The sequence below is a fragment of the Magallana gigas genome, chromosome 10, assembly GCF_963853765.1.
Source record: "Magallana gigas chromosome 10, xbMagGiga1.1, whole genome shotgun sequence".
Classification (NCBI taxonomy): domain Eukaryota; kingdom Metazoa; phylum Mollusca; class Bivalvia; order Ostreida; family Ostreidae; genus Magallana; species Magallana gigas.
In genome coordinates, this window is record NC_088862.1 from 13149824 (window position 1) to 13175923 (window position 26100).

General features: G+C 31.2%; 2 protein-coding genes across 4 annotated transcripts; one reads left to right on the forward strand and one right to left on the reverse strand.

The window, feature by feature from the left end:
* Positions 1-281: 281 nt before the first annotated feature.
* Positions 282-5275, forward strand: LOC136269710 (uncharacterized). Its single transcript, XM_066073054.1, has 5 exons — positions 282-435; positions 1165-1539; positions 2840-2979; positions 3269-3521; positions 5000-5275. The coding sequence occupies exons 1-5, from the start codon at positions 369-371 to the stop codon at positions 5017-5019; spliced, it is 855 nt and encodes a 284-aa protein (XP_065929126.1). The 5' UTR covers positions 282-368; the 3' UTR covers positions 5020-5275.
* Positions 5276-5302: 27 nt separating this feature from the next.
* LOC105334085 (formimidoyltransferase-cyclodeaminase) lies at positions 5303-26099 on the reverse strand. 3 transcript variants are annotated; one of them, XM_011437405.4, is made up of 16 exons: positions 25902-26099; positions 24179-24362; positions 23162-23290; positions 22269-22357; positions 17083-17262; positions 15839-15868; positions 15376-15402; positions 13358-13495; positions 12289-12420; positions 11855-11916; positions 10635-10764; positions 9902-10063; positions 9582-9625; positions 9066-9204; positions 8418-8513; positions 5303-7982 (listed from the first exon to the last, which is right to left on the reverse strand). In XM_011437405.4, the coding sequence occupies exons 1-16, from the start codon at positions 25953-25955 to the stop codon at positions 7896-7898; spliced, it is 1683 nt and encodes a 560-aa protein (XP_011435707.3). In that variant the 5' UTR covers positions 25956-26099; the 3' UTR covers positions 5303-7895. The 3 variants fall into 3 exon arrangements, with proteins under 3 accessions (XP_011435707.3, XP_011435708.3, XP_011435709.3); XM_011437406.4 differs by lacking the exon at positions 15376-15402; XM_011437407.4 differs by lacking the exons at positions 15376-15402; positions 15839-15868.
* Between the last annotated feature and the right edge of the window lies 1 nt (position 26100).

Here is a 26100-nt window from a genome sequence, read left to right on the forward strand (position 1 = left end):
AATTGACACGTTTATTTCATCAAATCAATAAATCATACTTCCTATGATATATCTCATATAACTTGAAATTGTCATGTTTTACAGTGTTAAAGCCCTTGTCAAAGTCTACTCCATCTACATAGATAAAATAATGCACACAAACAGTAACTCAATTGAATATAATCGGTTTTTAAAACGCCATGCACATAAAAACCCAAATTGAATTGGTTGAACATATACATCAATGAGGAAATGAAACAAAATTTATAGTCGTATTTACAGTATGCGCTGGTAGATGAAAATATTACCAGTAAGAGTACTTAGGACTTAAAATGGAGATCAGCTTCTACTGTTAATTTTCTGCTCTCAAATTGCTGTGGAATGTTGGAATGGCTCAGATTTTTCATTACGTTGTATTAATCTTCATGTTTCAGTTTCGTTATATATATTCACAAGGTATGTAAGAATGATGATTTCATGAAACGGTGATAAAAGAACACTTCGAAACTTTTTTATGCTCGTTTTAACTGTGTTTTCTGCTAGTTTGAAAAAAAGTCGCAGACCTTTTTAAATGTTTTGAACTAAATCAACATTTTTAAAAAAATTAATATCATAAGTGTGTAGGCATTACTTGGACAAATTTTAAATTTTGATATGTCACATAGATAAATTCTGATCGCCTATTGATATTATGATTTGGATAAATGACCATTTTATTATTCACTTGGCGATATTTGATATTTTATTTCAAAATGCTATCAAATTGCCCCTTTGAAATTATTTAGCATATTTTCTTTTGATTTATACATTATAGGTATTTCTTATGTAACTTTATCAAACGTTTCTAAACCTGCTGTTCGCTATGCATAATAAAATCAACAGTAAAAGACCACTTCTTTGAATGCTTGTAACGATGTACGATACTAGTTAAGAGATTTCAATATAAAGGGATATAGTTTTATTACTAAATCCGATATCAACCGAAATTTAACCTTGTCTTCAAATGCCATTTGAAATGGCGTATGCTTTTTATTCGATTATTTTAACTGTACTTATTTGTATTTATTTCGACATCTTAACACTAATACAAATTATTTGGTTTTTATTGAAAACAATATTGAATTTATGATATTTTAGTTTTCCCTTTCCTGCATTAGAATATTAATGATTTATTTACTTCTCTAGGATATTTTGATTTATTTCTGGATCAAAGCAGCTACTCGATTGGTGAAATCAACATCACACTACGATGTTACAGTTTACAGAAGAATTGGGAATACATGACAATTCAAACTCGCAATCAAATGACCAATGACTTTGAAGCATTTGTGAGACTTAACACATCCGGTGTATATTTGGAGAGCAAGGGTACTTCTATTCATGGATTGTCCATTGACGGCCAATGTCCTATCACTGATGGATGCTATATTGAAGCTTTCATGAAGATGTATATAGATCAGTGTATAGATCATCCCGAATTATATCCCACATTTAGATGTCAGTTTTCGGACGGCAGTCGTTTATCTTTTACATCTGAGAAGAGTATACGGTTGAAAAAAGGTAAAAGTATTTAAATGTCATTCAAAGACTATCGAAATCTAAAAAAAATACTGGTTTACTATAATTATGGTTATTATGGTAGTCGATTTCTTATGTAGAGAGAATTAACGAGTCTTTATTTTGAAGAATTATGAATTTCAATGCAAAATATATCGACTAAATGGTCAGGATTTATCTCTTTTTCAAACACTGCGGTAATGTTTCCCTTTTATATGTCAAACATAGATCAGGATGGATTCAGAAACACTAAATATTCGCAAATTTCACACCATCATTTAGATACGAGGGTTATAGACGGGTATTTGCGATCAAACTTCAAGGCGCAAGTAGTTCATCAAAGCCGACTATGCTCTGAGTAAAATCATTAACTCCCTCCCAGATACATGTATACTGATCGTATATTTTGTTCCTCACAGTTAAAACATCCTTGCAAAGAAATAATTTGCCCCATTGTGTTTTGATTTCATTAAAAGAGATCAAGAGGTAAGAAATCAAGCAAGTTAAATTTGAATTTTATTACGTAGCGTGTAGTTTTGCAGATTCATTACAGTAATTCTATTTCTAGACCTTCATTTAAATGCTATTTCATTACACCTTCTGCATTTTAACTGTGGTGTCATTGTTGGAGATGAAATTTAACAGTAAAACGGAAGGGTTTTGCTATTTGCATTTGTTCTATAACTGATTTGAATTTTGGCGAGTATAATTTTTTATTAGAAGAAGAAAAGTCCTCAAACGAAACCTATTATTCACAGATATTTAAAGTGTATTTTTCTGCCAACAATTTTTTTTTCAAAAAGTGTCGTAACGATTATCAACTGGTTAAATAATGCATAGATGATCAAAGTGAGATTAGGGGTGTAATCAGAAACGGGACAAAATGTAGTTGACAGTCACGCATTGACACCGTATCATTAAAATCTATATTTTATTATCAGAAAAAAGTTTTAAAATCAGAAAATCGGGAATTAAGCTACAATGTTTCAATTTTCTGTTCTATATAATTTCCAATTTAACCGAATATGTAATAAAACATCGCAACTGATTACATAACAGATATCCTCTATATGTCATGTGCGTTCATTCAGAAAAAAGGAGATCCCTAATACGAGATATCTTTTTTCAAATATAGGAACGGATTTAGGCGGTACTGAAGATGTTTTAAAGACCCCCCCCCCCGAAAAAAAATATATATATTATGAAAATAAAAATCAGATATGCTTGTGGAAATTTCGTATATGTTTCTTTATGTTAAGTTTTTCAGATCAGTTCGATAAAACAATACACTTTGTTTGAACAGGGAAATCACCAAAAACGATGCATATGCCTTCCATCATATCTCGTACGAAGATTGAAACGGAAGACTTTAGAGGATTTAGGCATATCTTGCAGTTACAATGCACAGGAGAAGTTGAAAGTATCAACGGTAAACCAAGCCAGGTAATTTAAATAATAGTAGTTTGTAAGCATCATTTTTTTTTCGGAAGGGTGCTAGATGTTTCAGAAATACCGTCGGTGATTTGCATTAAATCTAAAATTGGTAAACGTGAATATTGAATAGTTTGGACTGATAAAATATATATGTGAATAATGATAATAAAAATTGAAACTGCACCAAGTTGTGAGGACAATGAAATATCTGTTTCTCCATGATTACATGCATAAATTTTATCGTTATAACCAGGAAGTTGAAACAATTGTATTTTCATGCAACAACTTTTTTTATCAGAATATCCGATGGTGCAAAAAAGAATCTGGGAATTTCATAGTTATGGCATTACAGGATCCTCCTTTTACAACTACTTTATCAAAAAGCAAAGATGGTTGCATCATAATGCAAAGATCCATGACATATTATTCAGTCGTGGGCAGTAGCGATGACCAAATTATGTGCGAATCTGGGTATCTAGAATCTAACACTATATGTGGAAATGGAAGCGCATACTCAACTTTACAAATTCCAACAAGCGATTTGGAACAACGTAAGGGCTGAAATTGTTTTTAAGACCTAATGGTAAAGTAATAAAGTATATTTGTTATAATACTAAAGTTTCAACATTTATGGCAAACTTTAAGACTTTACATATAGGATATTCAGTAACCAGGTTCAAGGAAAAAATCTTAATGTTTGATGAGGTAAAATGAAAATTGGCGGTTTAATTATTAATGCATGTATGACATTATCAAGGGAGAACACAAGCATATTCACATATTCAAACAAACAATTGCTATGTTTAAGGAAGTAATTAATGTCTCATAATTATATCGTAATTGTAAGCCAATAAAATGATAATTGAAGCATAACCGTCGTATTCCGAAAATTATCATTTCGCCAATTTAGATTATTTTTCCGTAAAAGAATTTTCCGCAAACGTTTTTTTGTCAATACATGGGATGAATATGAGCGGAACAGGTAGCGCAGATGATAACTTTAATGTAGATACATATATTTGTAAAGTACTAACGGTTGATGTTATTGACATGACTACTTATATATAATATATTGTAGTTATATAAGCTTTTTTTTTTTAAATCTGCAAAGTTTCATCAGCAAATAACTTACCAACAATAATAAATATATCATAAAAGTGGTGGCTAAGAGGTAATCAGATGCAGTAGAAAACAAATTTTTATACATTTTAATTACAGGTAAGTTATAGCCTGTTTTCTAATGGTCAATAAGTAAAAATATCTTATTTTGCTTACTAAAGACAAATAGCTATGATTTTCAGAAATTAAATTATATGTTTATATTTAAGAGTATTTCGTTTTGAGAAATATTCTATCTACAATAATTAAAGTTCCCTTGCAATTGAGTAGCCTTTCTTTGGTAAACGTTATTTAGGTTGCAAAAGCAAGCATTAATGTGTAAACATATATTAAACCAGATTAGCAATGAAATACATGAAGGTCTTCAAATTTCTCGCTGGATGATATCACCCTTATTCTTTAATTGAATAAATCCCATCAACCACTCGCCTTCCACAAAACTGCTGTTGAAAAATCATATTTAACAGAGTTTTTTGTTTTCTCAACATAAAGGTAAGAACATTGCAATTATCCTTTCAAACTCTGAACTGCAGCTTTAATGGTTTTACCTTTTTTTAATTATCCATAAATTAATCATATCTATCTTTAAAATTTTAAAAGATATTTTGGGCCATGGACTATCATTAGGTAGCCATTAAAATTTAGTAGCTAATTGTAGGCTTTCCTATATCTTGATACAGAATTCTTCGCAAGGAGATTAAAATACTAAAATAGCCAAGACCATCCAGCCTTTTTTGTCTATTCTCAATCATTTATCATCTGATATATCATTTCAAGTATCTTTTATATATACTTTTCATATGGTTTGCTTGCTGGGTAATAATATTTCAAAATGCATAGTATTGAATCATTTCTAAAAACTTAAGATAAACCTAAAAGAGATGCTAATTTCCTTTTTTGTTATTTTCAGAAGTGTTTGTCGATCACTGAAGTTATACAAAAACTGAAGAATACGTTACAAGTGGTGAACAACTCTATGCATTTTTGTCGACAAAAGGTCCTGCTTTCACCATTTTATTCTTGACGAAGGTTTTATATTTTCGAAGAGTTTTTCATCAATTGTCGTTGACACTCTGATCAATGCTCATTATAAGTCAATACGCACAGGGATGATAAAAAAAAGATTTTTTTAATTATAATGTCTATATATTTCATTATTTCATGAGTGCATGTTGTTCATGTAATACAAAGGAAACAAAATGAAAATAAAAATGATTTTACTATTGATTTTTTTTAATCTGACAATGCATTTTCTTTTCACACAGATGAAAATAAAAGCAGTGGTAGAGACCATTTCACAGCAAATTATTCAAAACCAGCAAAAATAAATCTCAACATTTAAGTAAGCAAAAGAACATGTATCTAAGAAAACGTTAGTAAGGTTTGTCTGCTTTAAATTCTATCAAAAGCAAATATCTTGAAGCAACAGGTTTTCTAGTAGATGCTGCTGAAAAAAAGGTTATTCTTATACAAATGCATTTTGATAAAAGCAATTCTTAATCTTAAGCGGTTCTGTCAAATTGTGCAGACTTTGGACATAATTGAAAAATTATATGGAAAATGTACTAGGATTGGTAAACCTAAGTAAACTGGCTTAATAAGAATGCAAAATTGTCTTTTTAACTGTATTAACCAAATTTGAGGGGAAAAAATTTAAGAAACCAATATAATGAACTTTAAACAGTAAGATTTAACTGTCAACAATGATATTGTAAATATATCCTTAACCAATAATACATGTCTATGACTAGAGTCTTTTAATACATCATTATAATGTCCACAATACCCTAAGACCCCAACAAAAACATTTTTTTAAATGAGAGTAAAAACACAATCATCCAATATGACGAGGATATAGATATTTCAGTCAATAACAAAAATGAAATTCAGTACTTGATTTAGTAATCTGATACTGTGGTTTCATTAATATTCAATGGTATCAATTTTCGTGGATAAACATTTAATTTCGTGGATCAACTTAATAACAAAATCCATGAAAATTGGTATTCAACGAATATTGATGAAACCAAAGTACATTGTATTAATTATCTGCTTTATATCAATATCAAACTATCACTCAAAGGATACAAAAGACAGTCAGAATACCCTTTCATTAGTAAAATCACAATTGCAGGTGCTTACGAAATAAAAATAATACTGAATCAGTTAAAAACAATGTTGTAATACATTTTATATTATTATAAATGTATATATGCATTGTATATATCATTCATAATTTTTTATATTTACATGGTTTGATAAGGTAACATATCAGCAGAATAATATTCACTGGCAAATTAAGAAATTTTACATTTGTACTTATCAGAATCCATATAGAAAATATATAATAATTTTCATTTTTATATTTTTAAAAATATAATTAAATTTTTAAACAAAAAGTACAGGAATGTTTATTGAGTAAAATTTGAATTTTAAATTATATTTCTAAGGAATGTAAAATAAAAAAGTAAACGCATATTTCTTATTTTAATTATTGAATGTAATTAACGTGAAATATATAAATATATTATGGAAATTAAATCACTATGGAAAACAATGTTCTCGTCAAACTTTTTTGCAGATTATTTGTAAAAAAATTGTTCACACATCAATTAAAATCACTTTAAATACATGTTAATATACATATACAATATTAATATACATGTAGGGGTTTTTTTATCACATTGCTGTAAATAAAATATATCTCGTTGGTCCCAAGGGTAATGAAAGATCATCTATGTAGAAAATTAAAGCAATAAAATGAAGTTTTTATTCATATTGAAACGGTGGCGATAAGATGCATACTCCCTACCTTTCATCTCAAAAGGACTACAAAAAAAACTTTTCTTTGCTCACAAATAAGAAGGCCAAAGGGATCAAACTTCTACTATTGTTTAAAAGACATTAACTTTCTTCATCTCTTTATTAAGAAAAACAAACTAAATCATCTAAATTCTAAGGTACCGGTATAAGAAACTGGATTTCTTTCTTGCGAGTCAATATTGTTTGTGTATCTCCTGGATAAAAGTAAACTTTTAACAAATCTTTCTAAGCTATTCTTCGAAGAAAATTAAACATAAAATCTATACATGTAACTAAAATTCAGTGTAAGTCAATAATTTTTGCTAAAAGTGAAAAGATCGTAAATAACACACATTATAAACTCTGATTTAAAAATCAACATTATTCAAACAATTCTAGTACATATGATTGTACGTTCAATCAAAAACAAGAAAATACTCTAACAGTAATACTAAGGATCATTAACAATCAAGTTATAACTCTGTAAACTGATCTAACATCTCTTTAAAAAAAATTGCAACTAAATATGTCATTGAAAACAAAAAAAACAAAGTAAATGCAGGAAAATTAAAAAAGTTCCTAATCCAAACAAAGTTACTAGTAACTTTGTTACTAATTAATAATAGTTACTAATTACTGGTAACTTTGTTACTTACCATAATTATGATAGGCATCTTAATAGTCAACGATAAGTTTCTGAATTCTGCTTTCTGAAGTCTGGTTTTCATTTCTTTTTTATACAGTTAAAGCAAACTTGAGGTACCTTAATGGAAACTTTTCTCAGTTTAAAAACTTCAGGCAGAAAAAAAGTTACGTTTTAAAACAACCAGGTTTGATTTAACGTACTACATTGCAAATGTTTAACTCCTTACAGTTTGTAATTAAAGCTTAAAAGGATAAACCTCACATCTAATAAAACATCACAAAAAGCATCGCTTCTCATCAGCAGGCAAACAGGAAATGGACGGTTTTATTGCAGATTCTAAGTTCTTGAACACATTGGACTACTCCTTGCGGTCTTGTAGGACTTTTAGGATTGCGGCACACTCTTCCTGTGCATATTTCACAGCAGCAGAAATCTCCTCTTGGACCTGAAAGGTAGAAGTTTCTTTATAAAGGATTATAGTTTAAAGTACTAAAAAGAAAAGTACTGGTAAGTAAAACACTTAAAACTTTTTAAAAATTAAAATGCAATGTAAAAAAAGAGATTTAGACTTCTGATTAAATAAGATGAAGTAATCAATTCATTTTTTTGTACAACCAAATTTTCAAAAGCAGTTCAGTGGTATTTGTTTTTAAGTACCACAGGACATATAGTTAACCCCAAAACATTTTTTAATTTTTCTTTCAAAGATTGCTAATACCAAATTAGATAAAATACTAAGACACTTTTGAACACTACATAATATAAATCATGTAGAATATTGACCATTTGAATATATTTATCAACATACAAAACATGTCCATCTAGTGAATATATCACTTATGCTAATCATATAATATACATTTTCAAACATGGTACTTGCCTGAGTTTTGAATTCTTGGTCCTTCAGGTCAGACAAGTTGGTGGTCACATTATAATATGTCCCCCAAACCGCAGTCTCCAGCATTCTTACTCCCACCTGAGAAATTAAACCAAGAAATTCATCCAATGCCATACAAAAAAAATTGCTTATAATAATTCATAGTACATCTGCATTTTGATGTTCCAGCAATAAGGGGGGGAAAAACAGTTTAGTTTTAGTTTCAAAGACAAAGCCAAGTAAAATCTTCTATTTCGATTAATCTTACTATCTTATTTAGAAAGGTATTCTCCTGAAAGCTTAAATAATTGAGTTATTTCCCTTCTCAAAAGAAACTTTATTGCCAAAGAAATATAACTCAAGCAATAAAGATGAAATGTCTGCCTACATGTACCATGTTATAATTTAAACATGTTGACAGTTTTTGGTCAGAAACCATATAAAAAATTGCTGCCTACATGTTTTAGATTAATTCAATTCATTTACTAACTTTTGTTTGAAAGTTATAAGCCATTGAAAAATTTATATAAGGGAGACAACTCAATGTTACTGTTCAAAGGAGAACACAAATAGATACCTTGAAACAAGTAAACTTTTTTAAAGGAAATAATAAAACAAGTGTCAATGAATTCAAATGCAAATGGGAATTACCTGGAGGTCAGATTTACAGTTAATGTTACAGACAGTAGATAACTCTTTAAGAGTTGGCCATAGTTGATTGGCAATTCTTGATACTGTCACCGGAACTTGTATGGCTGTCTGGATTCCTTCTTGCATGGCTAATTCTCGACTGGAATTGAAACAAAAGAACAGTAAAGAACATGTTTAAATAATTTCTTTTTGATAATATGAAAATTATTATATTTATCCTAATATTACACAATTTCCTTTTTTTTATTCAATATTTTCTGAAAGAATTTTCTTGAAAAAATTGTGGAAAAAAAAAAAATTAGTCGAAATGGTAACTGATGAGCTTTTTGAAAGTTCCTATAATTATTAACAAATCTCAATTCTTAAAAGGAACTACGAAAAAGATATCTGTTTAATCTATAGGAATTTATAATGGACTTTGATTACTATCGTGTATTAGAAGGAACTTGATCAAACTGAATTATTCTAGCTCAATGTCATAATAAGATTTGTTTCTACTGCTCCACTCACACTTACATCATTTGTTCTTCCTCTGTATCCTTAGGCAACTTCATTGCTAACTATTACGATTAATACAAGTTCATTGAATATTTTTGGTAAGTTATAACATGTACATCTTATAATCTAACTAAAAAAAAAATTCTGATCATTAACATTCTTATATATGATCATAATTTATCAAATTAATTTCAATTGTTTTATTCTCATGTATCTTAAGATGATGATGAAAATCTTATTAAAAACAAAATTATACAAAAAATAATTTTAAAGTCTAGATAAGGAAAAATATAAAATTGCTGTTTTGAGTTATAACAAAAGGACCTCCCTCCACTTACCATATATTCGCTGTATGCGGCAGCATCTGCGTCAACAAACTGCATCAGATCTTTCATGGCTTTATACAGCGGTGGAATCAACTCTCTCATCTTGCTGTCCAGCTCATAAAACTTCTTGTTTCCATAGGTCAAAAATCCCACCATGCTTCCCAAAGAAGCTCCCTGTTGATAATGTAATGTTTAATTCTCAAGGCATTTTCATCCATCTCAAATGAAAGATAACTCTGTACCATAAAATTTTTTTATTTTTCTTACATTACCAAAAATTTTTTTTACCTAACTTGCAAATTATATCATTGGTTTAATAGGTTAACAAAGTTTCCAGTAAGATTCTTTATACAATTCCCTTTGTATCACAAAAATACGATTTTTTTTCTTACTAGTTTCTACCCTTGGTCTAATATGTTAAAAAAGTTTCTACTTAACTTCCTTAAATAATATTCTTTTTTTTAATTGAAAGTTCAGAAGAAGAGAGTATTATAATTCATGCCTATACCTTGTCTTTTTCAAAAAGACCAGAATTTTTTTTTATATATATAATACATGCACTTCCTTGGCAATAATTACAAATGTTATGTTGATGTTGCTTGATGTTTTATAATTGTGTCAATTGACATCTCACTTAATCAATAAAATGATTAGTAAAAGTGACAAATTAAAAATGATGCTTATCATTTCAAAATCATGTTTCCCTCTCATAATGAGGGGCTGTGTTGAACACTGAACTACTCACCAGGCTGGCCGCTAGTGCCGACACTGACCCTCCCCCAGGGGATGGTGACCTTGACCCCACAGTCATCACAAAGTCCCTGACATCCATTGACATAAGCGGTCCTCCATCAGGGCCATCAGATATCATATACCTATAAAGAGAAATCAAAGTAAGATATTTTACCCCCAAAGTTGACATACTTATTAACATTATCAAAACATCTAAGTTAACATATATACACTGTATAAAATCAAAGTACAGATCTTAAGGGTGCTGAAGGGGTGAAGAAGGGGGGTCTCCCCATAAAATATTCAAATTTCTTCAATTCACGCAGTAAAGTCATCTAATACAATATAAGATGGATGCTCATTTGTATATATTCTGTAGCTGTATATAATCAAAATATTTGACAAAAGACTTCATCTGTAGTACATGTACATAGGCAAAAGTTCATCGTCAGAACCCACAGGGTTTCTATCTGTTACACTGCTTTTGGTTGAAAGCAGTGTAACTGATAGAAAACCCATGGGTTCCAATGATGGCAAAAGTTCAGAAAATTACTTTATTTGCAACTTTATGTATATGAAAAACATTGAAGATGACTTAATAAAGTTATTCATTAGACCTAATACAACAGTTTGATTCAGAAAGAGATTTGATATTCTAGCTATCTGCTACTGGTAGTTCTCTACATAGTTTAGCTTTTTTAGTAATTTGTTTTTAGACTTATTATCTTTTTTTACCTCAAATATTATCTAAAATATATTCTATAAAGGAGGAAACTAGAGAGATTCTCAGATCTATAAAGTATTTGGAAAATGATTATCATAAGAATCTTTTTTTTTAAATACATTATTTATGAAAGGCCACACTTCATTTTTTTAATATGAGCAAGAATGTTAATATGTAAAAAAAAAATAATAATAAAGCACAAATTAATTGACAGAACAAGATTTTGAGATCATTCAAATCTTCCTAGAATAGACCACTACCTCTCATATTTCTGGTAGTATTGTTCCTTGAAAACCAAAATTTACTGAAATTATAATCAGAGATTCGACATTGTACTTTTTTTTTACCTTTAATGATCAAAACAAAAAACTTTTTTCTTGGATCTTTTTAAACTTCAGCCATGATCATGATTTTTTTCTCATTATTTTGATATTTCACATAAATTACATTAATAAGTGAATTTTTTAAAAACGTGATTTATAAAAATTATAGGTGATGATGCTACGTACTCAATAATCCTTTCCTTGGGGCTGAATGGCCCAAGAGAGTTTAATCCCAGTCTGTTGATTACCTACAAACAATACAATTAAAATCAAATACAGAATCTCAATTTCAATTATTACCCTTGATCAGATTACTACAATTGCTCCCTGGGTGTAGTGCATGGAGAATAACAGTACTGTTAGGTCTCCCTTTTTTATTTTTTGTAAAAGGGCAACAACTCTTTTTAAAGAAAGAAAGGAGAGGTAACTCTGATTACAAATCATTTCAGAGAACAACATTTTTATTCTCTTACTGGAATACATTTGTAACTTGCAACTAATTTTTATATGAGAAATTTAAAATTCAATGTTAACCAAGTATGGTGGTAACAGATTTTATGTATCAGGTAAACTACTGAGGATTTTCCACGAAAGCTTTACATGTATATAGATCCACCCACCAGTCTGAGTTTTTGATCCTCCTCTAGGATAAACAGGTTCTCTTTCTTCATGTAGTAGTCTGCTGCCTGTAGAATCGCCTTCAGGGGAACCAGTCCAACAATTTGTGAGCCGCATACAGCTAGATTCAGGTCCTGCAAAATGTAGAGCACATAATTCGTTGACCATCTAGATGATGGATGAAGGATTTCAGGAATCTACTTTATATACTGTTATACCTCAACATCTAGAACATTAGTATCACAAATAACATGGGTAATCGCTTGTTGAAGCAAAACATTTTATAGTCATTACTGTTATCTAACATTGAGTATCACTACTATTATGATGTACGTCATCAGATGGTCAATCGCAACAAATAGCTGTGTCTGATTTTTAAAACTAAAATAAGGAATTTTTTAAAACCACAGTTTCACAACCAGGCATCAATATAGCATTGAATCATGATTTTTTGAAGTATACACTCTCATAACTGCCGCGGTGTGTGCATACAAATTGAATAACGCGCGTTAGCGCGTTATGAAAATTTGCATGCACACACCGCGGCAGTTATGAGATTGTATACTTCAAAAAATCATGATTCAATGCTTATATTTACATTTTTTAACTGCTTGCCTTGTCTGCAAATGTGAATTATACCTTAAAATTCCGATCTTATCCTAAGGGTAAGTTAATATTAACGGAAGAGCCACAGTAACAGCCACAAGCGTGAACTTTGATTTTCGCTTGTGACGTTGCAGTTTACAGCGTTCAACGTTTGTGACGTCATAATAAAACTCGTCAATTTGACCTTTGACTACTTGTTGCATTTAGAGGCATTTGAAGATCACAGAATTTATTGGGAAAACACAGTAGAATGTAAATATTTACCAGTATTTCAAACGTTTCTAAAAACAGTTGAAACTATAATTTGAGCTTGATTTAACTACAGGCATTTGTTGACAGATTTGAGCAGTTTAAAAGTAATTTTCCTAAGTTTTTTTTTTTAATTGTAAACAAGATCAAACTAACATACATTAAGTTTCATTTTTTTATTAAATTGAAATCTTGATGAAAAAACCCTTTGACTACCTCTGCATCTTTGAGCACCTCCTCGTAGACTTTGTGTATGGGGGTTTCATCATGGTCAGTGATGTTGACGGAGACCTGAGCCATGTTTGCTTCCTCCAGGTACCAACCTATCGCCTGGACATGCTTCAGTCTCCCTGGCTTAAATTTATATAAAAAAAAAATAATCAAAAGTTGATGTAGAAAATTTTATCATTAAGCCCTGTAAATCAAAATCATAATATATTCTTTACTGTAAAATTTTTCAAATATATAATCTTTGTGAGATACAACTCTAAAAATCAAAATTTAATTTTGAAATTTTTACTTTTGTTGATTCTCAGTTTCATCATCTTTAATTACCAAAAATAGGAATTTTAAAATGAATTTGTACAAGTAAATAATGAAAAAAAGAATTAAAAAATGTGTTTTATTGACAAAATATTAGAAAATATAAAAATCCAAACTAAATAGATTAATGTTTAAAAAAAATTCAAATATACATGTATATATGGATAAAGTATGAATTCAAATTTTTTTATTAATCAACAACAGCATTGTGTTAATTGATTAAGCATTCCAAACAGACACACAAAATATTGTGTTAATGCTGAAAGAGTGAGTGATTCAATTAATGATAAAACATGTGATTTCTGGTGCTACTAATCTATTCTGGAAATATAATACAATAGTGACTTATTGTCATTGTCAACTCATACTAATAGTTAGATTACCACGTTTGCATAAAATACGTCAATTTTTACTACCTGATTTTTTACAACCATGCATATACATGCACAAAAAAGACAGCGGTTTGAATTTTCTTAATTGGCAACGTAAAAGCTGTATTTTTATTGTTGCTGTAGATTCACTGAGAATGATGCATCTCTAGACAGAGGCCATTGTTGACTCCTCTCCCCCACCCCCCTACTGACCCGATTTACTCTACCGCCCTTCACCCCTAAACTTATATTTTGTTATATGATATGAATTATTATCATCTACATGCATGTACATCTACATGTAACTATGAGTGGTATATACTCTAAGTCATGTGACACCACAAATGGCCGACTCTATATATAGTTCTATGGCTAGCCTAATATAGTGTGCCGGGTTTGTTTAAAAGTAAGAACCTTTAAGTCCTATTTCATCACAGTCTTTCAAAAATATTTATTTTATTACATAGCTCGAGATTACAACCAAAAGATCTAGCTTAGTACTCACCAAAAAAGAATTCATATTTATGCTATATTATCCGACCAAAATATTATAATATTACAGTGGGGATGAGACATTTGAAGAATATAATGATTTCTTTGGTAAATTCATGTGGATTAAATGGAGGTAGCAACATTGCAGAAAAAATACAGTTCCTACAGAGCTATGAATATTACAATCAATTTCCATAAGAAGTATAAAGGGAGTTCTACTTGGTGGCTGCAAACATATATACATATATTTACAATAATCATTTAGTCAATCCAGCATGATTTTTTTTTTCATCTTGCAGCAAAATTAGTTTTACACACATTAGTTTCACACACACATATTAATTAATGTTTAGTACCCACAAGATTACTAATTATCATGCCCATAACTGTATATATAACAACACTTTTAATGCAATGGTTTTTTTTTTTCTAAGTATAAAGACCAGAGTGTTTATAAATAGGGAGATTATTGTGTAATTCTAGGTCTACCTTATTGCAGAATAATATCCATCGCAAAAGAGATTATATACAGTAATGTAAAGGTGATCTATATCCTCTTTTAATTAATACTATGCTGTCTGTTTTAAAATTAACATACAAAAGGTTTTTAACATCTTCTATATATAAATATATATATACAGTAAAACACGCTCATAACGAAGTCCCAGGGACGGCCAATTTAACTTCGTTATAAGCGTAATTCGTTATATCCGCCAAGTTTACAACATGAAATAGAGACTAGGGGAATGAAGTTCACTTCGCTGTAAGCGTCAATTCATTATAAGCGTGTTCGCTATAACCGTGTTTTACTGTACATATGTATATTACCTGGTATTGCCATTTTGTCCCATAATGCTACAAGCATGATCAATAGTTTAATTTAAAACCCTTTATACAAAATGCGATTCACTAAGATAGGTTAGAGGCAAGCATCAAATTAACCAATTAAAGAATCAAGTTTTAGAGAATGGTGATTATATCATATTCCTTAAACTGCTTCATATTTAAATTTTATCCAATGAATTTTTAACATTATTTCTCCTTTTTTCAAACATTTCATTCATTTATTTAATTCAATTACATGTATTTAAATTTTTAGTTTCTTTAAAAAAAAAGGAATTGCATGATTATTCTTACTAGATTTATTAAATTAGATTTAGATGAAAGTTTATTTGAAGCAAAGCATTATAAAATTTAAATTTCTTTTAAAAAAATGAAATCTCTTTTTCTTATTTTTTGTGAAGTTAAATTAAGAGTGAGGCATCCAAATCTATTTCACACGGCTACCTACCCCTTCTGCATCAAAACCTGTGCCATAACACTGCAAAATAGGGTTCAAAGTTCAACATAAATCTAGCTTACACATCTTTAATCAATAGTCATTATTTCATCCAAAAATAACATTTTAATCTTGTTATTTTAATTATTATTTTAATTATTATTATTAATTATTTAAGAAATAAACAGCAATATAAAAAGTTCACTGGGATATGAACTTGGTTGGTCAATTGACAAAATCCTGTGAAGCCTGAAGATTTGATCACGTACCAACCAAGTTCATACCCTGGTGAACTTTTTAACATTGCTGTTTATTACTTATATTTATGTCTGAGAATGGCAAATCATTCAGAATCATTAATATAACAAAGTTTTTACATTTACAATATTGCAACCATCAAGCGATAAGCGCGTGTGCAGTTATCATTGTGACGTCATGAAAAATTTCACACAGAAAAGGATAATTTTTATGGATATACTATAGTACTGTACAGGTATAAATACACATCAACAAAGTGTTCTTGGCAACATTATATTTTCAAAAAATTGAAAGTTGTCCCCCCTGTAGTTCATCTTATGAAAGCAAATGACAACCCCATGCATGCAATTAATTTGTTAGCTGCATGAAAGATAAGTTATAAGTTTCAGTACAAATATGTACTTAGAAATATGTAGTGCAAGTTAATTAATTTAGTTGTTGAAGAAGAATATTGTCATTATAATAAATTGTCCCATGATTATGATATCATTACGGTATGTATAGTTATCAAAATTAGTACATTGCAATGTGCAGTAGTGTGTCATTATGACATTGTATAAAAGTTATATAAAGAGCTTAGTCAGGGCCCCATCCCTGACAGTTGTACTAATTTAAAGACACTGGGGAAAAACTGTACCATCCAATTAACTTTATGCCATCTACACTTTACATGTATGAATATTACACTACAATGACCTTAAAAATCTGCTCTTTATCATCTGTGCAAGATATACACTTTTATATATCACATGCATAATAATTTGAAGAAAAAAAATAATCAAATAAATAAAAACCAGCAACTTCAACCTAGCTACTGGCAAAATTATTGGAACAATTATTAATGCATTTAACTGGACCGGGTTGCTCAAAACAATGGTTGTATTTAACCATGCAGCAGTTAAAAGAAGTTTACAACATATCTAACGGTATATCTATGCAAGTAACAATATTGCCCTCCCAGTCAATAAGGCTTAAATTATTGACATTGCGGCCCTCACCTGCTCTTTGCCCCTGCCCTGCTCCCGGATGTTGAGGGCGATACGATGGGCCTGCTCCTTTGTTGACAGAACGTTGATGTTGTAGGCAATCAGGAAGTTCCTAGCCCCTGTCACTGTAGCTCCCCAGTTTGGTACAAACTCTGGTAGTCCAAAGTCTGGTTTCCATTCTGGTTGTGACAGCTAAATAGGGTGAACAAATTTAAATAGAGCTGTGATGTTTAAAACAGACTAATTTTTATCAAATAATAATTATACAAAAGTTTAACTTATCATGCTTATAGAATATTATCTCATACGTGTGGTGTATATTACCCGTGTGATAAACCTTTGCTATATCAAACGGGTGATGCTATATCAAATACTTCCGGTCCGAACTATTTTTGACACAGCCCCTCGCTTCAACGCTTCAGTGACCTATATGTTTTTACAAAGATCTAGTACTTTCAACATAACTATATTTACAACAATCAAAGTACTGAAAGTACTGAGAGACGGAGGCATCATTGCGGAGGAGATTAATCTAATAATTCCAAGTATTGAAGTACCGATGGGGGTTGATTTCATCGATTGATATTTATCTTAAAATCAACGATATGTATTTTCGCATGCCAAGCAGTTTCTAATCCGTAACTGAATAATGCATATTTTCATAATATGAATTTTCGTGTTTTCCGACAATTTTAAGAATTTTAGGAAAACATCATATGAATCATGTTGCGTAATATTTTAAGATAGAATAAATTCCATCAAACTATGTATCAGTAATGTAAATATTTCTGGAAAATTATATGGATCCAAGCAATATTTAACTATAATAATATTTAATGCTTCAGAATGCATTACATCGAATTTATCGATTATGTCTTGTCAGCGGTGATGATATGTGGTTAGGTCCAAACACAGTTTCACTTCCGGTTTGCCAGAATAACCGCATAGTAGAGTTGATAAAAATCAACTCCCAAAAATAATAATGGTTTTTTCTTCTTCAAATTTTAAGGTATTGAAGGTTTAGAGTATCAATTAAGAGTTTGTAATACTAAATACTACGGGACAGAAATTACTTTGCTAACATATTCATGCTCTTTTATGGAATGTGCAAAAACAAATTACAAACAAAAACATATTTTGTTAGTTAGTACTATACCTAATGATTCACAATATATACTAAAGTTTATGATATATAATCAATAACAACTTTTGAACAGTGAATTTTTTTTCATATGAAAAAGTCGTTCATGCTTAAAAACCCCTAATGTTACATGTAGGTAATACATGCATGATCTCAATCTCGCATAGTTGTAGATCAAATATATTTCTAAGCGTTTCAAAAAGTTTTGGAGATGAAATATTTATATATAAGAGACGCTACAGCTCATTTTGCTCAAGAAGATGGGGGAATAAGATTGCGCAAATACCAATTCGGTTTAGTAGTGAAATACTATTTTGAATCTTTTTTTCCCCAACTAAATCTATTGAAATATATTATAATACAAGTTTGCAAAAGCAAAATTTCTAACTATAGTCAATTTTTAATATATTTAACCCCCCAAAAAAATTGTCGGAAATTTTGGTGGTATTGAACCCGTAACGTAAAAACCCTAGATATATAAAGTTAGCTTATGTCAGGTACTCTAACCACTGAGCCATTTCAGACACAACAAAGTGGGATTTTTAAATATCCTGTGTGACTTTGGCCACGAACTACCGGACTTGTATTATTTTTTCAAAAAGTTCAATTGTTGGGAAACAAAATGATATTTTTAATGTATAGTGGGTCATCTCTCCACGTTTTTGTTGATTGAAATCGGTTTGTTTTCCAATAGACCTTAATTAGACTATGAGAAAAATATGGAGCACAGACCCACTCCATAAAAGAAAATGCCTTGAAGTTCTAAAAAAATGACAGTATTTGCAGGTTTTGATACGTGTACGTCTGTTTGCGACAACATATTCCAAGTATTGAACATACTTAGAGGTTAAAAATCAATGATTCGTTAAATATATATTGTTTTAAATGATTTTTAAAAAAAAAAAAAAAACATAAGATTTTCGATACTTTAATTTTTCAGTAGCCTGTCCGACCGTGTATGGGCATTTTACGCGCCTTATCCACCCATCTTCTTTGCTCAAAATTACTGTTGATTTAATCATTTCAGGCGGTCCAAAAAGTAGATATTGCTAGCTCCGCCTTTTGATCAACAGCTTAGCGCATCAACTGTAAACATTTCATCGTGACTTTCTGCAAGGGACAAAAATATATTACGAATTTATACATATTTTACTTGTGGTGAAAACAAAATTTTAGAGATATCAATTTAGAATTTCGGAAAAATATTTAACACTCAATTGCGAGCTTTTTTTGCTGTAAAAAGATTCAATCTTTCAGTATATATGCACGACTTCTATTCTTTTATCTAACTATGTTTAAAAAGGGAAATATCCAAGATGAAGAAATTCGCTGTAATATCGCTTTAAAGCTAAATTTAAAATTGTATACAGCGATAGACCTTGTAATACCCCGTACTTCACTTTTAAAAGAAAATATGTACATTCTTTCAAATGTTTTTACACTTTTTCACGCGAAATTCTCTTATCAGCTTGCAAAAACACACTGACTTCCCAACTAACTTTGAAATCGACAGCGCTGACCAGACAATGTAGGATTAATGAAGCACGTGGCCTGGGTACTCTACCTATGCACACACTGAATGTGTGGGTTGTTTTTTTTTTGCGTTAAAGGGTGTAATCTGGATGTTTAATTTATTTGTTTCACTACCTTTATAGTAGGTTTAGTATGCATGCAAAGTAAAACTAAACTAAAATGTGCTATGCTACGATCACGGTTGTCTGTGTTTAATTGGGGGATTACTAAAGTCCACATAGCAGTGGTTCAACTTGCTGAATAATAATTCTATTGGATCGATGCCGGGGGCGGGAGTGTAGTTATATCTCCGCTGGAGATTAATTGATAATGCGCAAGTAATATACGATACAGACTAAGAACCACGCCGTGTTTATCCATTGAATCTCATAATTATTCAATGTTTCGGTCAACACAAGATGGTTCTTGAGGAATCCTCATTATTTGACGTCACGGACAGGAAGCTGTATAAAAAGTATAAATAGCCACTAGAGGATTACACACCATTGCTATTTTTTAACTCATGCATATTCATATTTACTTGGAATTTGACGTATGGACTAAAATTTTCGAGAGAAATTATGTTTATTGATCGCAATATGTATAGTTCTATTTATTGTGATTGTAAATAAGATATTTATTTCATTAATGATATTGAAATATGAATCCCAAACGAATATTGCAATTTTTGCCACTAGGTGGTGTCCGTCAAATCCACTATCGACGTCACATGTGAGCTGACCGGTAGCAATAGAGGAGGCTCATAGAGCCTCCGTCTAAAAATTGATATAAAAGGGATTTTGTCAAAGATTTAAATTACAAATATGAAGGAAAACACAGGCGTCGGAAATGGGAGGGGGGGGGGTGTGTATTGTGAATTAAGGCGGGGGGGGGGGGGGGGGGGGGGGGGCTTATACATATTAACCGTAACCACAATTTTGAAAGTTATACACAACCGTAACTACAGATTTTTGATGAGTTTAGCCCCCTTCCAACTTTCAATTTGCTTTGTGATTTTTATAAAACTGCAAACTACGTTAACTATCTAGGAGTTCATCCTGATATACGACAAAAACAGAGCGCTCTGGTTGTGTTTATATACAAGAACTTACCGAAATAATGTTTCATAAGAAGTTTATTCCACCACCAGTAAGCATCTTTATTCACTTTAATTTCGAATCATAAGGCTAGTGTCTGTTTTATAGAACATCAACAACTGTTCCTTGTTCGAGTCAATTCAAACTAACGAGCATTCGCAACTTCGTGTAACGTTATGTCAACAAACTTGATTATTCAAGTCTTCTCTTCGGAATTTCCATTTAATCAAGTGAATAAGCTCTAAGAAAAATTATTTAGAGCTAAAAAATTATTTTAAGGTTTATTTCAGTGAAACTTTACATTTAAACGGTTAGATTTATCTCGGGAATTACGTACTAAATTGTATTGCGCAAGGTCACAATAGCCGCATAACACAACGTTGCATCATCGTTTTTAATCTTTGAAAAAAAAAAACAATTCGGGTCACATAAGGGACTGTCTCAAAAGCTTCATAATATAAATCAAATTGTATGAGATAAATAGAACATCTATGATTGTGTGATTTTATATTTGCTTTATCCAACGTGTTGAAATGGTTATATTCGCTCGGCAAGCCTTGCGAATATATACACCATTTCAACTCATTGGATAAAGCAAATATAAAATCACACAATATAGATATCCTCTATATATCCCTCTACTTCCCCTTTGGTACCTTAAACATTATCTGTTATACTAGAAAAAATAAAATGAATTTGAATAAATTATATAAAAGAGCCAAAGGGTATTCAACTATGGAGAAACAAAAGAAAATTGCTTCCTGTATTACTATAGGGAGGGGGAGAATTCACAAGTCCCTCCCCCACTATCCCCATATCTAATACCCATGAAGTTTACTGTAGTTTCATTAATATTCAAAGGTATCAATTTTCGTGGATAAAGTGAAAATCACAGTTTCAAGGATATGTAAATTGGTGGCCAATGACCATATCAATACAGAATGTTAGTAGCGATTGCACTTCAATGAACATTAAATTTCATTGATCAACTTAACAACGAAATCCATGAAAATTGGTATTTAACAAATATTGGTGAAACCACACTACCTGTACATTTCAATTTTAATCATTCCTGCTTTTGTCGGGAACAGTGAGTATACTGTTTAAGGGGTTATTTTTGCCCCATTTCATTTTCGCCCTTCACCTTCAACACTTGCAACTGGTTTCGCCCTGTCATAATTTCGCCCAGACATGCTTGTGTATTTAAAAAGAGACAACTAGGAACATTGGAACTCACGCCCGCTGACGAGGGCAAAAAGGGTGAAAATAAAATGGGGGCAAATATTTCCCTGTATACAGTATATACATTTTCAAATTTGATTTGGGAGTGTTGTAATAATGATTAATTGTTCTGTTATTAACGTCTTGCATACCATTTATAGCTTTCTGAATATTTAGCTAACCGCACTAAACAGATGCTGATGCCATGATAGTATAATTGTTTTTACCTTTTCCGGCAGTAATTCATATTCGCCTTGTCTTATGTACGGAAGTGACTTCCTGTCTGGGTTATCTGTTGCCTCAGCATACAAATACACTGAAATGATTATTATATGTACTTGAGAATCAGACTTCAAGTCTGAGTGACTTACTCAAGAATCAAGAAAAAAGATTTATTCAAAGCAGTTTAGTGAATTTTTTACAGTAGCAACTGTTACAGTACTATGGAATCTTAAAATTGTGGGAGCTAATTTTTGCAGTTCGTCATTTTCTAACAGCTTCTAGGGAGACGTCATTTTTTTGTGGATTTATTTGTATCATTAAAAAAGTTTCATAATTTGTTGAGGATGTAAATTTGTGTGTGACTGAAGGAGACCCACATCAAATCCAGAAACATTGAGTTACCACTACAGTACTTCTAATAATTCCAAACACTTTGGGAATCACTTTAATATTCAGACTATTCTCTCCTAGCATTTTAATAGAAGTAATATTTAGTGTCCATTCACTTAAGATTAAATTATCAAGTTCCTACAGTATACTAGATCTTAATATATTAAACGCATATATTTACTAGAATAATTCAGTATCATTTAACCTGGGTTTTTTTTTAAATATCTGATCAGACTAATTACTATCTACGAAATATCACTTTTTTTTATCTAATATACTATATACTGTTAAATATACTTTATGTATTACGGTATTGGTTAATCCAGATTTCCATTAATTAATGCAACCTATTTGTGAATATCAGATCAGTACTTAGTAACTTTCTAATCAATAACTTTTATTTTAATCCACACTATACTTTATGTATTATTAATTGATCCATATTTCCATCAATACAATCACCTTTTGATGATTTGTTAAAGAGCATCACATCTATTCAAACAGATACCTGGAACTCCGAGCTCCATGGCGAGTTTCTCTCCGAACTCCTTGGCACATTCCACACACTCCTCCATACTGACGTTCTGGACTGGGATAAACGGACACACATCCAGGGCTCCCATTCTTGGATGCTCACCTACCAAAAAATTGGATACACACTTTGAAAGTTCAATGTTCATGCATTATTTACCCCTTTAGTTGAGCTTCAAGGTTAAAACTGCATGGCATTGCATTTGTATCTGTCTGAGAGTATTCTAGATACATTAAATAATTTTTTTATTTTATATCTCTAAATACAAATGATTTCAAAATAGAGAATCAATGGGTACATGTATCATAATGAAGATATGTATTTCATACCAATTCATTATTTCTTGAAAACGGGAATTTTTATTCCTAATATGTATATTTTTAAAGTGGTTGATGATGCAATTATAGATCTACGCTTCTCTCTCACTATAAGGTTCTCTCTCTCTCTCTCTCTCTCTCTCTCTCTCTCTCTCTCTCTCTCTCTCTCTCTCTCCAAGCTCCTATCTATTACTTGTTATTTCTCTCTCTCTCTCTCTCTTTCTGTTTCTCTCCTTAAACTTCTTTCTCTTTAGATATCATGGTTTTTTCTATTACTTGTTATCTCTCTCTCTCTCTCTCTCTCTCTCTCTCTCTCTCTCTCTCTCTCTCTCTCTCTCTCCTTAAACTTCTTTCTCTTTAGATATCATGGTTTTTCCAAACTTATGCTTATGGGCATGTTTTTCTCTTTCAAAGTCACTATTCTGAGTAGACCCTCTCTCTCTTTTGCTCCCAGAATCTCTCTCTCTCTCTCTCTCTCTCTCTCTCTCTCTCTCTCTCTCTCTCTCTGTTTCTCTCCTTAAACTTCTTTCTCTTTAGATATCATGGTTTTTTCTATTACTTGTTATTTCTCTCTCTCTTTTGCTCCCAGAATCTCTCTCTCTCTCTCTCTCTCTCTCTCTCTCTCTCTCTCTCTCTCTCTCTCTCTCTCTCTCTCTCTCTCTCTCTCTCTCTCTACCTTTGTGCCTCCTCATATCGATGGCTTGATAGGCAACCCGTGCCCCATTGAGAGCCCCTTCTACAATGGCCTCTGGTGTACCCACAAATGTATAAACAGTGCGATGTGTGGAGGCCCCAGGGTCAACATCCAGTAAATTACATCCCTCTGTTGAAGCTATTGCATTAGCAATGGCCTCAATTACCTGTAAGATAAATTAGCATTGTATATATGAGCATGGGAAGTGTGGCATTTTAATTAGGATGCCATGAGAAAAACAGATAATTTTAAGCACTTGAGTGTTTGAAATTGTATAAAAGTAAGCCTAAAAATGTTGTTGAGATTAAAGCTTAAGTTTTTAGTGAATGATTACCGGTAATTACATTATTCAACTTTTAAAAAAGTAAGAAGCAATAATTATTCATAGTTATAAAAAATAGATGCTATAATATATATTAAAGTGGGTCAACAATAATAACGATAACACGCATCTTTGCTAGGTTGCAATTTAGTTTGTCTGCATATAATAGACATCTCCTTACAGGCCATGACCATGATCTCATACACCAATGTATTCTCATCCTCCACCCACTTACCCCACCCCTCTGTGAAATACCACCCCCCCCCTTTTACCCTATCTCTCTGTGCTCATTTACCTACAATCCTTGAATGTCCCATATATAATGTTGCCAGAAAATTCTAATGAGAGCTAGGTATAATGAGGGGAATATTGCACGCTATGAATGTTTTAATAGTTCATCTATTATGGTATGAATGCAAGAATGGCTATATAATGACTAATATTTAGTTTTTGCTTGACTACAAAAAAAATTTGACAGTTCTTTTTAAGTGCATGTGCAATATCTGCATGTACAGATCATTCTTATATTGTATAATAAAAATGTCATGGACATTGATTGATTGATTGATTGATTGATTGATTGATTGATTGATTGATTGATTGATTGATTTGTTGATTGATTTGTTGATTGATTGAACACCTAAATTTTTCAGTTTGAAAATCTAGTTTATTTGATCCCTTTTTGAATCAAAAATAAAATATTAGCTGCCTGTCGCATCATGTTTTAATTTTGTATGAGAAACTTAATAATAATTTTCTTTGAACCCATAACTTATAAGAAATACATGTCGAGAGAACATTCTAATATTTAATTCTAAAAAAAAAAATTGAAAATGTTTTTCTTTGTATTTTTCCTTCTTCAAGTCGACTGAGATACTAGCTAGATATCATTGTGTTTGCATTAGGTAAATATGAACATAATACCTATCCTGCTGAGTCACCAAGAATGCTCAAGATCATAATGTATTTTGCACATGCATAATTTATCCCATTATCTGCATGAGGCTTTAATTAGCTGCATGCGCATTACTAAATATATACTTATAATTGTGTTTTTGAATTTTGTGTTGCGATATCTTTGTAGACTCGCGCATAAATTAACTTTTACTTGGCTTGCACGTAATTATTCAATAATTTTTAAGTTAATCTTGTAAATAGATATGTCAAATCTGACAACTGTCTCCATAGATGGAAACAGGACCTTTTGATTAGATAAAGATCCGTAATAATGGACAAGGATCGAGATATCAAAATTGATAAAACCAAGAAAAATTAGAATGATTCTCTCAGTATGTAGACCGATTCATTGAGAACGCACGTACTTATGCAGACGATCCTGCAATCTACATGCACAATCACGCACTGTCCGCTATAGAAACTTACCTCCTTATTCCGACCTTCCGAAAAGTTCGGGACACATTCGATAATCCTGGGCATTGTTTTATTTTTTCTCTGCCTCTCTAAATTCGTGGCAAATGATTTGCGTCGCGTTGATTATGTTGGAGAGTCTTATCTGTCTGTCGTCCGATAATACAATTTTCTCACACCTTGGAGCAGGTGCCCGATTTCCGGATTTTTACTG